Below are 13974 nucleotides of genomic sequence, written 5' to 3'. Positions count from 1 at the left end.
ACCCTGAGTTTGTGTTGCTCTGTACTGGAGTGCCAGTTAACACCGACACGTGAGTTTTTCAACAGGAATGTGTTTCTGCTTTACCATAAAAATATAAGAATTTGCTGGCGAAAGAAGATCAATGGCCATCTAGTTCACCTTCCACCATCCTGGCAGTCGCTTGCACACGTCAGGACCCAAATTATCCCAAGATATTATTTCCTAACAGAAATCTATCTACAACAACAACAACAACTTGGATTTATATAGCGCCCTCCATGCCGGACTGCATCTCAGAGAGCTGTCTAATTTGTTCTTGAAAGAGTCGCCACTTTTACCAACTTGTAAGCTTTTAATATGCCAGGATAGCTGCAGTTGGCAAACAGCAAACAGCTCAAGGTTTGTGTGTAATTCGCTGTAATAAGGGGAATGAAAAGGGGAACGTACTGAGACGACCAGTTTAAGCCAAAAGCAAGCTCCTTTCGGATTCAAGCCACGGACACTGTTTCAGCCCTTCTTGCCGGAATCATGGGCAGTTAAGGGGAACTAACGTGATTGAGAAAAGGACATTCAGCTTGCCTCAACAAGCCTCGCTCTTCATTCCCCCTGGTTTTACCCTGAAGGCGATTGCCTTCAAATGAAGCATCGTGCAGAATGTTTTGGAGAATGTTCAGCTTCACTCTTAGTTCGGAAACCAGTTTTCCTCACCGCTTAAAAAGAGTTGAGATGGATTCTTTATATGGGAAGCTCCGAGGGAAGGGTGCTATGCGTTCCTTGCTCTCTACTCCCCCCAGCCCCACCTCACTCCCTGGGGACCCTATCATCGGTGGCCAAGCCTTCAGCCACTGCGGCTCAACCTGTCTTGTCTCCTCTTTTTTTCAAAAGCCGCCTAAAATCCTACTGAACTGTGCCTACAGTTACCTCCCTTCCCTGTATATAATGAACTTCGAAATAACACTCTATGTGAAGGGCGCTGTGTAAATAAAAGTTGTTGTTGAGAATGAATTCTGCTCAGTTTTTAGACAATAGCCCTTTTAGACGATTTGGCTCCATTGGCCTCTCTCCACTGCTGAGTTGATGTAGATCACAAAGCACTCTTCTTGTCGTTGCCCTTGTGAATGTTTTCCGATCGCTTTGTCCTTTGATCATCAACAGGATGACAGAAATTGGTCTCTGTGTGAACGAGCCTTCAGCTACTGTGCCTCAACCTCTCAGTCTCATTCCCTCTCCCTTTAAAAGTCGGCTATAGCCCTACCTCTTGAACTGTGCTTGAGTCACCTACCTCCCTTCCCTGCTTATGTCCGTCACTCTTCCTGTTACAAACTCTGAGATATCACTATTAATAATATTAATCTTGCGTTTGATATGGCACCTTATCACGTCTTTCAGATGTCTAAAAGCACTTCGCAGAAAGGGAATTGACTGTATATTTTGTGAGTGAAACGCAGCAGCCAATTGTGCAAGGCAGTGTCCCATAAACAGTCATGGATTGAAGGGATTATTACCCCCCAGAAAGCAATCCTCCAATCGATTAACAAACGGAGGCATGTGGAGTAAGGAAACTTGCCTAAAGTTTTGCCCCGTACAGGAACCAAACATGGGTCCTCTTGCTTGCGAGGCGAGTGCTCTAACCAATACACTACAGGACTCTTATGTGAAGTGGCTTGCCAACACTGGATAGTGCTTTATGCATTACCTGAATCCCTTCCTAGAACTTGCATTTGTTGGATGAATCGATGTAATCTTCTGGTAACCAATGTTACACAGTGTGGGTTTAGCATTCAGCCAAATATTTTGCCGTATCTTTTTTTCTTGGTTGCTCTTTATTTAATGCTACGCCCATCAGTATGTAATCATACCTGTCATTTTTAGCGCTGTTGTGGATTACTCTGCATATTTCAAATTTAAATACCATCTGCCATTAATCTACCCCATTGCCAAGCCTTTGAATTTTATAAGTCTTCTCAGAGCTTCTTGCTTTCCTGGGTATTACTGGCAGCAAACGTAGTCTGACTGCTTCCAGTTCACTTGCCATGATTGCTTCTAAATACAGTATTATGGGCAGCATGGTTCCAAAGCTCATCCCTACAGTTTCCCATTGGTTTTAGCGAATCAATCAGGTGAGATCAACTAACATTGGTAATCCGCATTCATTCCCATCATCCTGCCCGTTTATTATCAGTGTTTCACTTCTTTAATACCTCACGTGTCGTAGGCTTGATACTCCGATCAATGCAGTGCTGAAAGTAGCTATGTGGGCACCTGCAGAGCATAACTTCTTCCTTTCCCATCCCACTCTTGTGCCATCCCATTCTCCCACTACATCCCAAGAGTGATTCAGAAATGAAGCATACACACACCCTTCCCCATTGCCAAACCCTCCTGTGATGGGTTCAGCTCACCGTAGATGTATTTTGCTGCTTTTTTTTCTTGTGCCTTTAATGATAAACTAATTTGGTAATACTTTGCCTCTAGGATACGAACACGATTCAGCAAATGAAGAATTGAAGATCAAATGGGAGAATTTGCTGGGCCAAGACTATGAAGTGATGGTATGATTCACCCATAGACCACACAATCAGTTGCACCATTTCACAGTAAAATCCTGCAAAGCGCTTTGATATAATAATAATAATAATCCTTGCATTTGATATAGCGCCTTATGTCTTCAAGATGTCTCAAAGCGCTTCACAGAATATACTGTAAAGTGAATTGACTGTATTTTTGGGGCAAAAGATTTCTTAGCGACATGATAAGGCGCTATATCAAATGCAAGGGTTATCATTATTACTTTTATGAAGTCAGTAGCCTCACACTGATTGGCAGGAATTGATTCTAAAGAGGAATAAAAAATAATACTTTACAGTGAGGACGGTTTATGAACCTTGATTTTGAATTATGTTTTAAGCTGAAAAAAAACAGTCGCAAAAAGAAAAGAAAAATTGAGTTTGCTTCATCAGAGCAACACAACAGCCTGTTATTTCAAGAATTTGTATCAAGGGCTCCTGTGTTTATCGGGTGTTGGGTTTCCTAATTCCAGGTTTATAATGATGGAAGTGATTCTTTATTGATCCAGTAATGAAGCGATTAGGAAGGGAGATTTGAATTGATATCTAACCCGTGCTAGCGTGTCAGTCTGGATCACTTGGTAGCACTCTTGTTCTCAGTTACAAGGCTGTGGGTTCAGCCCCACGTCGGGACTTTGAACTCACAGTCTAGGCTGGTGCCCTAATACAGTGCTGGGGGAACGCTTCATTTTTGGAGGTGCTTCATATGGCTCAGTGGTAGCACTCTTGTCTCTGAGTCAGAAAGTTGTGGGTTCAAGTTCCATGTTGGGACCTGGAATCATATAGTCTAAGATGAAACTCTAATACAGTGCTGGGGTGTGTTGCATTAGCATATGTGCCATCTGGGACCTGCGTGAGGAGGGCTATATAAATGCAAGTTGTTGCTGTTGAGGTCCCATCCATCTGTTCAGGTGGATGTTAAATGATACTATTTGAAAAGAGAAGGGAATGCCTTCTGGCAAACAGTCCCTAATTAAAACAATTAGTCATTCACTTCATGAATATGGGACATTACTGCATGCAGATTGGCTGGCTGTGTTGGCCTACAAAAAAACAGTCACCACACTTCACAGTAACTCCTGCGAAGCACTTTGAGACGTCTCGTTGACGTGATGAGGCCAGGTATCAAGTGTAAAAATTGGTATTATTGTCTGAAGTCAAACAGTCCTCTTCCTCATCCCGGCAGAAGCGCTCATCTGATTGAATTACAAAGAGGAATTTAAAGCGGATCCAATGAAAGGAACAATTTAGACACATCATTAAAGTCACATTGCTCTCTATAGAGGCTCCCATTAGGAGCGCAAGTCCCAATTACCATGTTATTCTGACCAATCTTCGGAGCTCTGGCACTGGATGAGAGACGAAAGCTAAATGGAAGCTTTTCACCTTTGATCATTCTTGTGAAAGCTAATTATTAACAATAAATAGCTGTCAAAGTTAACCACATGTGGATTGGGGGAAAGGAGTCTAGATTTTTTTTGAAAAAAGCTGTGTGTGTTTCTTCTTGGTAATGCTAATGCAATAAATACTGAGAAGGAAATCTATACCAAGAAAACCAGCCTTTTACTCCCATTGAATATTATTTTACAACATCAGGACATGTTGAGCCCTCCCAAGAGTATCATAACAACTTAATTAACGCTTACTTTGTACTGGATAGTTTTTTGCAGCTCTTCAAAGTGAAAAAGCACTACGTGGTTTTCCGTGTCTCTACCTCCTCCCGACTTCCCTCAACCCACTCCCCAGCTCTGCAAACTCACACTTCCTGCACGTATAGAAATGGAATTTTGTTATTGTTGTTTTTGTTGTTGTTCCTCTCCCTCTCATTGGGAACAAACTTTCTGTCACCATAGCCTTGCTCAATGGAACTCTCTCGGTAAATCACTCCGCCTCGCTCCCCCTCCCTCTCTCCTCTCAAATGCTTTCTTTTAAAAAAAACTACTCGTTCAAGAGTGCCTACATTAACCTCACCCCTACCCCTTTTGCTTCCCAACTTCAACCTGGCTCAGTCAGTAGCACTCTCGCCTCTGAGTCAGAAGGGTTCAAGCCCCCCAGGACTTCGAGCTGACATACCTGACGCTCTAGTGTAGTGTTGGGGGGAACACTGCATCATTGAAGATGTTGTCGTTTGGATGAGACATTAAACTGATATTGTGTCTGTTCAGGTGCACATGAAAACACTTCATAGGATTTTGCTGTGAAGTAGTGACTGTGGGTTTTGTAGGCGAACAAGGCAGTCAATTTGCGCACAACAATATCCTACAAACAGCCATGGAGTGAATGACCAATTTTATCTTGGGGCCTGATGGGCAGGACACTGGGAGAGAGCAACTCCCTCGAATAGTACGATGAGATATCAAGCGCTCTAGATGCTGCCCTGTGTGAGGGGCGCTATATAAATGCAACTTGTTGTTGTTAAACATCCACCTGAATAGGCATAGTCTTACCTAAGAGACGGCCTCCATTCTACGTTGGACTGATTGTACTGTGTGAATACAATTCAGTGACATTAGTGTAACACATTGTGTGTGACACCATTAAATTTAGTGATAATAATGTTATGTTCTCCCTTATTCGAACTAGGTGTTTAATCTGGACCCCGAGGTATCTGACATCTCAGAGTTGCAGAAATACTCTAAGGTAATGACACAGGGAGCTTGGCCACGGAGTGGGGCCTGATTTTCTTTGTGAACAAAATCTCTTTTGCGGACCCTTATCAAATGCCTTCTGAAAAATCCATGTAGACGACATCCATAGACACTCTCTTATCCACTATGCTAATGACCTCCTCAAAAATATTCCCAACAAGATTTGTCAGACATGACCTACCCTTCACAAATCCACGCTGACTCCCTTTGATCAGGTCATACATGTCCAAGTGCTCAGTCCCTCTGACCCTGATGATAGATTATCAGTAACTTCCCTACAACTGATGTCAAGCTGACAGGTCTGTGGATGCTTGGTTTCTGCCTCCCTCCCTTCTTAAATAACGGAGTGACTGGTGTAGTGTCTCAGAGCACATTCGGCGGCTGAGCTATAACTGTCGCCTCTTGCTTCACTCCAGCTAATGCCTGCTCACACCCTGCGACTGGGAGTAGAGATAGACTCTTTTGATGGACATCATTACATATCATCAGTTGCTCCTGATGGCCCAATGGGAAGAGTTGGATACCTGGAGCCAGAGGATGAAATTCTGGAGGTAAAATCTATTCGGTTCTGTTTTTTCTGCTCATTTAGGATTCAAAGCGTCCTCTCTGCACTTCAACAAGAATTAATACTTCAGTTGCAGAGACAATTTACTTTTGTCAGCTGAGGGCTACATGAGTTCCAAATCCAGATGTGGGGGTTTGAACCCACAACTTTCTCGTCTCGCTGCTCTCTGCCTACAGATGGAATTGTTGATCAGCTAAGATCAGGGACTGACAACGGGGGGGTGAGGTAGCCGACAGTCCTACGTGTGTGTGTTTGTGTCTCCTGCGCTGTTTTCTCACCAGCTGATAGATCTGGTTCCACTGTTTCATTGTCTTTTGTTACTGGCATAATAATAATAATCCTTGCATTTGTTATAGCAACTTATCACGTCGTTGATAAGTGTAAAGTGGAATGACTGTGTAATTTGTGGGTGAAACATGGCAACCAATTGCACCCAGAAGCTTAATGGTGTTTTCAATTCCTGAGGATTGTTTGGCCGGAACACCAGGAGACAGCAACTCCCTTCCCTTTTCAAATAGAGATGTGGGGTTTTCAATGCCCACCTGAATGGGCACAGAAGGGACCTGGGTTTAACGTCTCACCTGAAGGCATCTCAGACAATGCACTCTCCCCCTTCCCTTGTTGTGGTGTGTGTTTGGAGGGTGGGGGAGTAACTGCTGAAGTTTAACCAGTGAGACCCATACTCCAGTGTTGGATATTGCCCAGTGAACTCTTGACAATTGTGTTCCAGGTGAACGGAAGAGAGCTGCGTGGAAAATCTCGGCGTGAGGCGGTATCCGTTCTGACCGAGGCTCCTTCTCCTCTCACCCTGGCCTGCTGTCGCCGGCTGCTGGAGGGGACCGAGATGCCTGTGGACGAGCCCTATGTCACACAGAGAGCAGCTCCCGAGGTACTGCGCGATCCTCTCACTCGTTTTCAAATCCCTTCATGCCCCTGGACCTCCCTACCTCGCCAACCTGCTTACTTCCCCCCTCCACCACCCGCTACCTCCGCTCAGCAGGCTCCGGCCTCCTATTCATAGATTCATAGATTCATAGAATGTTACGGCACAGAAGGAGGCCATTCCACCACGCCCTGAAACTCTGGAACTCTCTCCGTCAATCCCTCTGCCTCTCCCCCTCCCTCCCTCCCTCCCCACCATCAAATCCCGCTTTCCTTTTTGATCGTGCTTACGGTCACCTCCCTCGTCTCTCTCCCCCCTGGCTCGGGGTCAGACTGTCAAGTCCTGTCGGGATGTTACCTCGCATGAAGGGCGCTATGTAAATGCAAGTTGTTGTTGTGATATGGAGAGGAAACGCTGTGAAATTACTCTTCACTTCACAACGATGAATTGTTACAACATTTACGAGAGTGTTTCACAGACATAGGACAGGGACGCTGAACTCATTTTTATGAATCTGTAGACACAGGGAAGGTTTGGCAATGTGGAAGGGTTTGTGTGTGTGTATGTGTGTGTACTTCATCTCTGAACCACTCTTGGGATGTAGTGGGAGAATGGGATGGCACGAGAGTGAGACAGGAAAGGGAGAAGTTATGTACTGCAGGTGCCCACATAGCTGATCACTGAGCCTCCCTCCTCACAGTGAGCTGAAGTGATGTGATAAGGTAGCCATGGGGAAGTGGTCCAATTGTGGGGGAGACCAAAACCAGGGGCCATCAATATGAAATAGTCACAAATAGATCAAATAGGGAAGTTAGAAGAAATTTCTTCACACGGAGAGCAGCAGGAAGGTGGAACAATGCTGCCATAAGGAGTTGTTGAGGCAAATAGCATAGATATATTTAAGGGAAAGCTGGATAGGTACATGAGGGAGAAAGGAATAGAAGGTTATGCTTGAAGGCTCAGTTAAGGAAAGGCATGATGAGGCTCATGTGGAGCATAAACACTGGCATGGACGAGTGGAGAAGCGGCTCTTGAGATGGCACGCTCCTTCCACCTCGCTGCTTTCACTACAACAACTTTTCTCCTCTCTTCTCAGGACACAGAGAGCAGTGATCCAGTGGTCAGACCGCCATCTCCTTGGAGCAGTAAAAACTGCACGAGCCTGGTAAACCCCAGATCTCCTGCCAGGGCTCCAGTAAAGCAACGCCCGCCGAACTAGAATGTTCACTCGCTCACCCGCTCACCCACTTGCTCGCTCGCTCACTCACTCATGCAGTTTCCCTCCCTCTTCACCCTTAACCTTTACCTCCTGATCATCATCAGGTCACTTTGCCCTGCCCAAGCCTTATACTTCCCAACCCAGACCCAGAAGGCAGCTACATTGCTCTGTGATCCCTTCAGTTAGAAGCTATATTGCCCTTTGATTAAACTTTGCCTCTTTACTGACCTCTGACTCTCAGCACTAGGCTGAGTGCAAAAGAACTGTTTAACTGTAAATTAGACTAAACATCACTTGATTTACATTTAAGTCCATTTTATATGTCTTCCCTTTTCCTCCTCTCCGCCCCCCCACACCCCACCACCACCTTCCCCGCCACCCGCAGGTAGAGTCAGACTCAGAAGAGGATGGGGAATTGGCTTTATGGTCCTCTGACGTGAAAGTGATGGAGATGGAAAAAGGTTCGCAAGGTTTAGGGTTCAGTATCCTGGACTATCAGGTACGTGTGACACATGGTTTGCTCTGAGCACTACAATTGTGACTGAAACTTACAGACTAGCAACAGAATTACCTTGAATTATCAAAAGTCCTTATCCACAAGTGAGGAAGAGCTGGGGGACATTTCAGGATTATCTGGAAAACGAGGGACCAGGAGAAGATGGTTAAACGCACGTTACCAGCACTGGCGTTGCTTTGTGTTGCACACAGACACTGTTTTGCGGGCGAGGTCTCAGCTTATTCCTAAACATTTCACTCAGCTGCAGAGAAAGTCTCTGAGATTTCTTTCTGATTGGTGTGAAATATCTCACCAGCTTGTGGCCTGAAGGCATGTGTAGGACACACTGCCCCCTTGTCCTTTCTCACTGTCCATACACAGCCTTTAATACCACCTGTGTGGTCTGAGAGAGTCTAAATAATTGCCAGATGTTCGCACGTATGAGCTCATCACCTACAGAGACTCAGCTTAGCTTTCAGACCAGCCTCTTGTGACTGGTCGTCCCAGATTTGGTTGTCTCACCACTGAGAATGACCTTACAGTACAGAATAATAATACAGGCCGGCAAGCAAGGTCACAGCCAAACCCACTATTACACTTCACTCTGACGACATGGGTTGGAATTTTATGGATCCCATATAATGAGGGTTGGGGAGTGTGGGTGGGGAGGGGAGCAATCTTCCACTGTAGGAGCTGTAGAAATATTAAGTGCTGTAAATAAACAGAACAATCAGAGGTAAACCTTTAGTACATTAGCCTTGTTAACTTACAACAATTTGCACATATCTACATAGAGCGCCGTTCACTGCTGTGCGCATTTGGCTGCCGCGTTTCACCTGCAAAACACGCAGTCACTAAACAGTATTTCTTGTGAAACGCTTTGAGATGTCTCGACGACGTGATAATAACAACAAGAATACGTTTAGGCGCTATATCAAATGCGAGGGTTATTATTATTCACATGGGCTAGCTTGCTCAAGGGCTGTAATTATCCTATTTAATAAAATAACTGAAAACAATGGGCAGATTACCAACACAAAGGCTGTGCCTCCCCTCGAGGGAACCTTGGCTCGCACAGTTTGGATGTCCAAGTCTCAGCGATGCTCTGCGAATCGGCCAAATTAGACAGTAAACTCAAGTCCCAAAGCAAGACTGGAACCCATCCTCTTGTAACGGAGAAATAAATACTCTCCCCCCAACCCCACCCATCAGCCAGGGTGACATGTCACTGCACAGTGGCACCACCTACAGTGCCACGTTTAACCACATTGGTGGAGAGAAGGCTTGAAATCTATCACAATCATTGTAATCTTAAGAGGAAACTGATATCCTTTGACCCTAATCAGTTTTACTTGACGCCTTTTGATACCAGTCTTGCCTTTGTCTACGATTTCTTTTCAAAATAAGTTTATACGGAAGAGTTTAATAGAATAAAGGGGAAAGACATAATTGGGCTGTGATGGGGACACTTTTTTGGTGGGTTTGGGGGTGGTGGGGGCTGGTGGCTGTTAAACTCTGCCGTACCGTATTAATTTATTTTGAACAGAAATCTCAGACTAAGGCAAGACTTGCACAAAATGTAAGACTGATTAGGGTTAAAGGGTATCAGTTTTCTCTGAAGCTTACAATGATCGCGATAGATTTCAAGCAGCTGAATTCTGCATAAATCCACAGTATCATGTATTAAACTGTTTTGTTATAAACTAGGCCAACTTTGCTTCCGCTCCCCCCCTTCCCTCCTCCATGCACGTACACTGCTGATCCCCCCATCCCACTTGCAATTTAAGAATAACATCTGATCCCTTCATGAAGTAGAGCCAGTACGGTTCCTCAACTCTTGCCACCGGGTGATGGAGCTTTTAATCTGGCTAATTTGATGGCCGAATGGGAGCAGTGGCACCAAACAAATTGCCCGGAGCATACACCTCACACAGCACATCTCCACTGGCCTCCTGCCTCCATGTCTGCTGCTTGCTGAGAACATGGACGGTGAGCGTGGTGGTGGTGATTGCGGTTAATGGTGTGCTCAATCATGTAGCGCTCTCACCCCCGAGTCAGAAGGCTGTGGGTTTGAGCTCCATGTCGGTACTTTAAGCTCACACAGTCTAGGCTGACACTCCGGTGCAGTTCAGGAAAGGGATGCCTTCTTTCAGTTGAGATGTTAAACTGTCTGCCTGTTCAGGTGGACGGGCGTTAATGATCCCAGGGCATTGTTCGCAAACAGAAAGCAGTTTCTCAGAATGCCCTGGCCAACAATCCCTACAGGTAAACTTGGTCGTTGTGGCTGCTTGGCTGTGCATAAATCGGCTGCTGCATTTACCTACAAAATACAAGGTCAAATAATAATAATCCTTGCGCCTTATCACATCTTTGATATCTCGTGATTGAAGTGTATCGTTGAATAGGCCAAACCTCTGCAACCAATAGATTTGGATTAATGTTCTGATTTAATAGTGCAAGCATCTCTTGCGTTCAGTGTTCTTCTTGTGTTTTACATCCCTCTCCCCATTCCTCCCCACACCCCGCCCCCCCCCCTCCGTTTCCCCCCGAGGGTATGTGATGATATGAGCCTCTTCTCTTGGGAGCACATGAATAATCAGGAATGTTGACTGTTCTTGGATGTGGGCCAGATGAGGTGAGAGCAGCACGGTGAAGAAATGTTTTGGGGGAAGTTTTACGTTCTCAAACAATGCAGAATTGGATGTCTCAATGAAGCCCATTCTGCAGGCAACCCCCCACCCCCCTCCCCCAGGTATAGGTGGCCCTGTGTGGAGTGATGGGGCCCCCTCTCTCTGGGGAAGTGTGCTTGTGAGAGCCGGGGTGGGGTTCCATCGGAATGACTGGGCTGCTCTTTCTTTAATGTGGAACACATGTGAGCTTCACTAGAGTTACAGGGCTTTAGCTGTGCAATAAAACCCAACTGCCCTACTTCCATGAAGAGATAAAAGGTCTTACCGTATTACATAGGTACTGAGCACACAGTCAAACCGCAGAGTCAAGTCCACCCCAGTCGCTGCTGCTTCTGTTACTTTGGTAAACGGCTGGTTACTCGATACACCATCCTTTTTAAGTCCTATTTTAATGGTATTTTACATATAACAACAAGGTTCTTTGAACAGATGTGGCTGAGGGAGAGGATTTTTTTTGCCACAAATTGAAACAGTAAATTTTGATCTGAAAATTGTTTTTCTTTTCGGTGAATAAGAGGTGGGGGTGAATGTGGGTTTTAAAGCTTTATTTGGAAACGACCTGGAATGATTTCAACCTTTCTACACATTTTGTTGGCACTCACTGCAATCTGATCTCAATATCTTAAAATATATTCTTCTTGTTGTTATTAATTTATATTGTCAATGACAATAATAATAATAAATATTATGAATGTTAATGATAATAAAAATACCTAACCTCATGGCTTGAGTAGAGATAACCGCCAAAAGAGGTAGAACGACGCTTTGTCCCGAAAACCGGACTTTGGCCAAAATGATTGCAGTTAATAACCGGAATGAGTAATTGTGATGATAGGACGATAGCTGGAGCCAGCCACAAGGTTACTTTAGTGTCTGTTACCAAGGAACACAAAACAACTTTGTGTGCTGCTGATATTGTCTTACAATGAAATAACTTTGCTTTTAGCCCCACGATCCATAACCAACTCTGGGGTGGGGAGGAGGAAAGAGGGAATGTAACAGGAAGATCTATCCATAACAGTATCATTACCATTTTAATGACTAACCCAGCTAAAAGACTGATCCCAAACTTGCCATCAAACCCGGATGATAATAATAATCCTTGCATTTGATATAGCGCCTTAACACGTCATTGAGAGAGAACGAGAGGGAGGCAGAGGGAGAGAGAGTGAGCAAGAGTGAGGCGGGGGAGAAAGAGAGAGAGAGAGAGAGAGAGAACCAGAGTGAGGAGGAGAGAGCGCGGATTTTTTTTTGCTCTCAATAGAGATTGGACCTGCTTTGAGCTACAGCACCCCTCTCCCCACCCCCCGCCGCCCCCCCACGAACCCCCCACCGGGCCTGGGGAGTGTGATTGAGGCCAGCTGCACACTATTTCCAGCTGTGTGTTAGCATGTTGAGTATCACCTTACCAGAAACGGTACTTTTTTTATAGAAAAAAAGAATATCAGCCAACCTCATTAAAATATCATTTTGTGCAAAACTTTTTCTTTTTTTACACACGCCCCCTCCTCGCCTTGGTGTGTTTTTTTTCAAGCGAGAAAGTTAATTTACTTTTTGCATACTGAGAAATGTACGATAGCCATTCGGCCCATCATGTCTGTGCCGCTCTCTCAAGAGCAATTGTTTCAATCAAGTTTCTCTGCCCTTTCCTCACACCCTTGTAGCTGACTCTTTTTGGTATCTGTCTAGTTCCCTCTTGAAGGTCAACATGGGTTTACCCTCAACCACCATTTCATGGTATGGTATTCCATATCCTAACCACTCTGAGCATCAAACAATTTCTCTTATCCTCCCCATTCGCTCACTTACTAACTATCTTAAATAGTACTTTCCGTTATTCGGTAAGCAGGATGCTTCCCTCCCGAGAGAGAGAGCACTCCATTCAGGGAGAGAGTAGAGGTCTGTAGCTCAGTGGTTAGAGCTCTCTCCTCGTAAGCGAGAGACCTGGGTCCATTTCCCTGCAGGGTGAAACTTTGGGCAATTTCCTTACTCCACACGCCTCTGTTTACCTAGCAGTAAGTAGGAACCTGGCTGTTAGTCAATTGGTGGATTACTTTTCCGGGTATAATAATCGCTTCAAAAAATAAATTTAAATAAAATAATAAATTGGTCACTCAATTCACTACTGTTTGTGGGACGCTGCTGTGTGCAATTGGTTGCCATGTTTTGTCCACAAAATACACAGTCAATTTACTTGACCGTATAATCAGTGAAGCGCTTTGAGACGTCTCGAAGACGTGATAAGGCGCTATATCAAATGCAAGGATTATTATTAAATTGTACTTTCCAAAGTAGATAAGCAGGAGAGAGTACGCATTCCAAGCCAACAATCTATCTCTGGGGATTTCCATGTGTAGCCGGGATGCAGGGGATTCTCAGTTTGGTTTGGATACTCTTAGGCACGGTGATGGGTTTCTGCATGTGTCAGACACCCGGCTCCCCGAAAAAAATCTTAAATTGTAAATTTAGCTGCTTGTAATAACTCTTGGAACTCCAATCATTGGTTAGGCAACAGTTTTGTTGTTAAGACAGATGTGTGCGATCCTGTCTAGTAATTTGTGTACAACACATTTTATGATACTGTATGCTGTGGTGAATGGCCTCCTATATCTCTTCACCCTCCCCAGGTGTTATACAGCCAGATTGTTCTGCTAAAAATGCTCCGCTTTATAAAGTGCTATGCTCCAGGACTCCAGGATGTAGAAGCTTGTAGCTCAGTGGTTAGAGCACCCGCCTCACTAGCGAGAGGATCCGGTTTTGATTCCTGAGTGGGGCAAAGTCATGGGCATGTTTCCTTATTCCACACATCTCTGTTTACCAAGCAGTAGGTAGGTACCTGGTTATTAATAGCTTGGTGGATTGGTTTCCAGGGGTAATGATCCCTAAAAAAAGCCCACAAAGAAATGTGGTTACTCAATCCACGACTG

General features: G+C 44.8%; 1 protein-coding gene across 3 annotated transcripts in view; it reads left to right on the top strand.

Moving 5' to 3' along the window:
- patj (PATJ crumbs cell polarity complex component) overlaps positions 1–13974 on the top strand; it is a 149636-nt gene that overhangs the window by 39317 nt on the left and 96345 nt on the right. For all 3 annotated transcript variants that reach the window (XM_042334863.1, XM_042334864.1, XM_042334862.1), the window contains exons 13-18: positions 2455–2531; positions 5130–5186; positions 5611–5745; positions 6490–6648; positions 7739–7807; positions 8247–8360. In XM_042334863.1, coding sequence (XP_042190797.1) covers positions 2455–2531; positions 5130–5186; positions 5611–5745; positions 6490–6648; positions 7739–7807; positions 8247–8360 — 611 coding nt within the window. The remainder of the gene's footprint in view (positions 1–2454; positions 2532–5129; positions 5187–5610; positions 5746–6489; positions 6649–7738; positions 7808–8246; positions 8361–13974) is intronic.

Source organism: Callorhinchus milii, unplaced genomic scaffold (assembly GCF_018977255.1).
Source record: "Callorhinchus milii isolate IMCB2004 unplaced genomic scaffold, IMCB_Cmil_1.0 Scaffold5, whole genome shotgun sequence".
Classification (NCBI taxonomy): domain Eukaryota; kingdom Metazoa; phylum Chordata; class Chondrichthyes; order Chimaeriformes; family Callorhinchidae; genus Callorhinchus; species Callorhinchus milii.
This window is presented reverse-complemented; position numbering and strand designations above follow the sequence as displayed.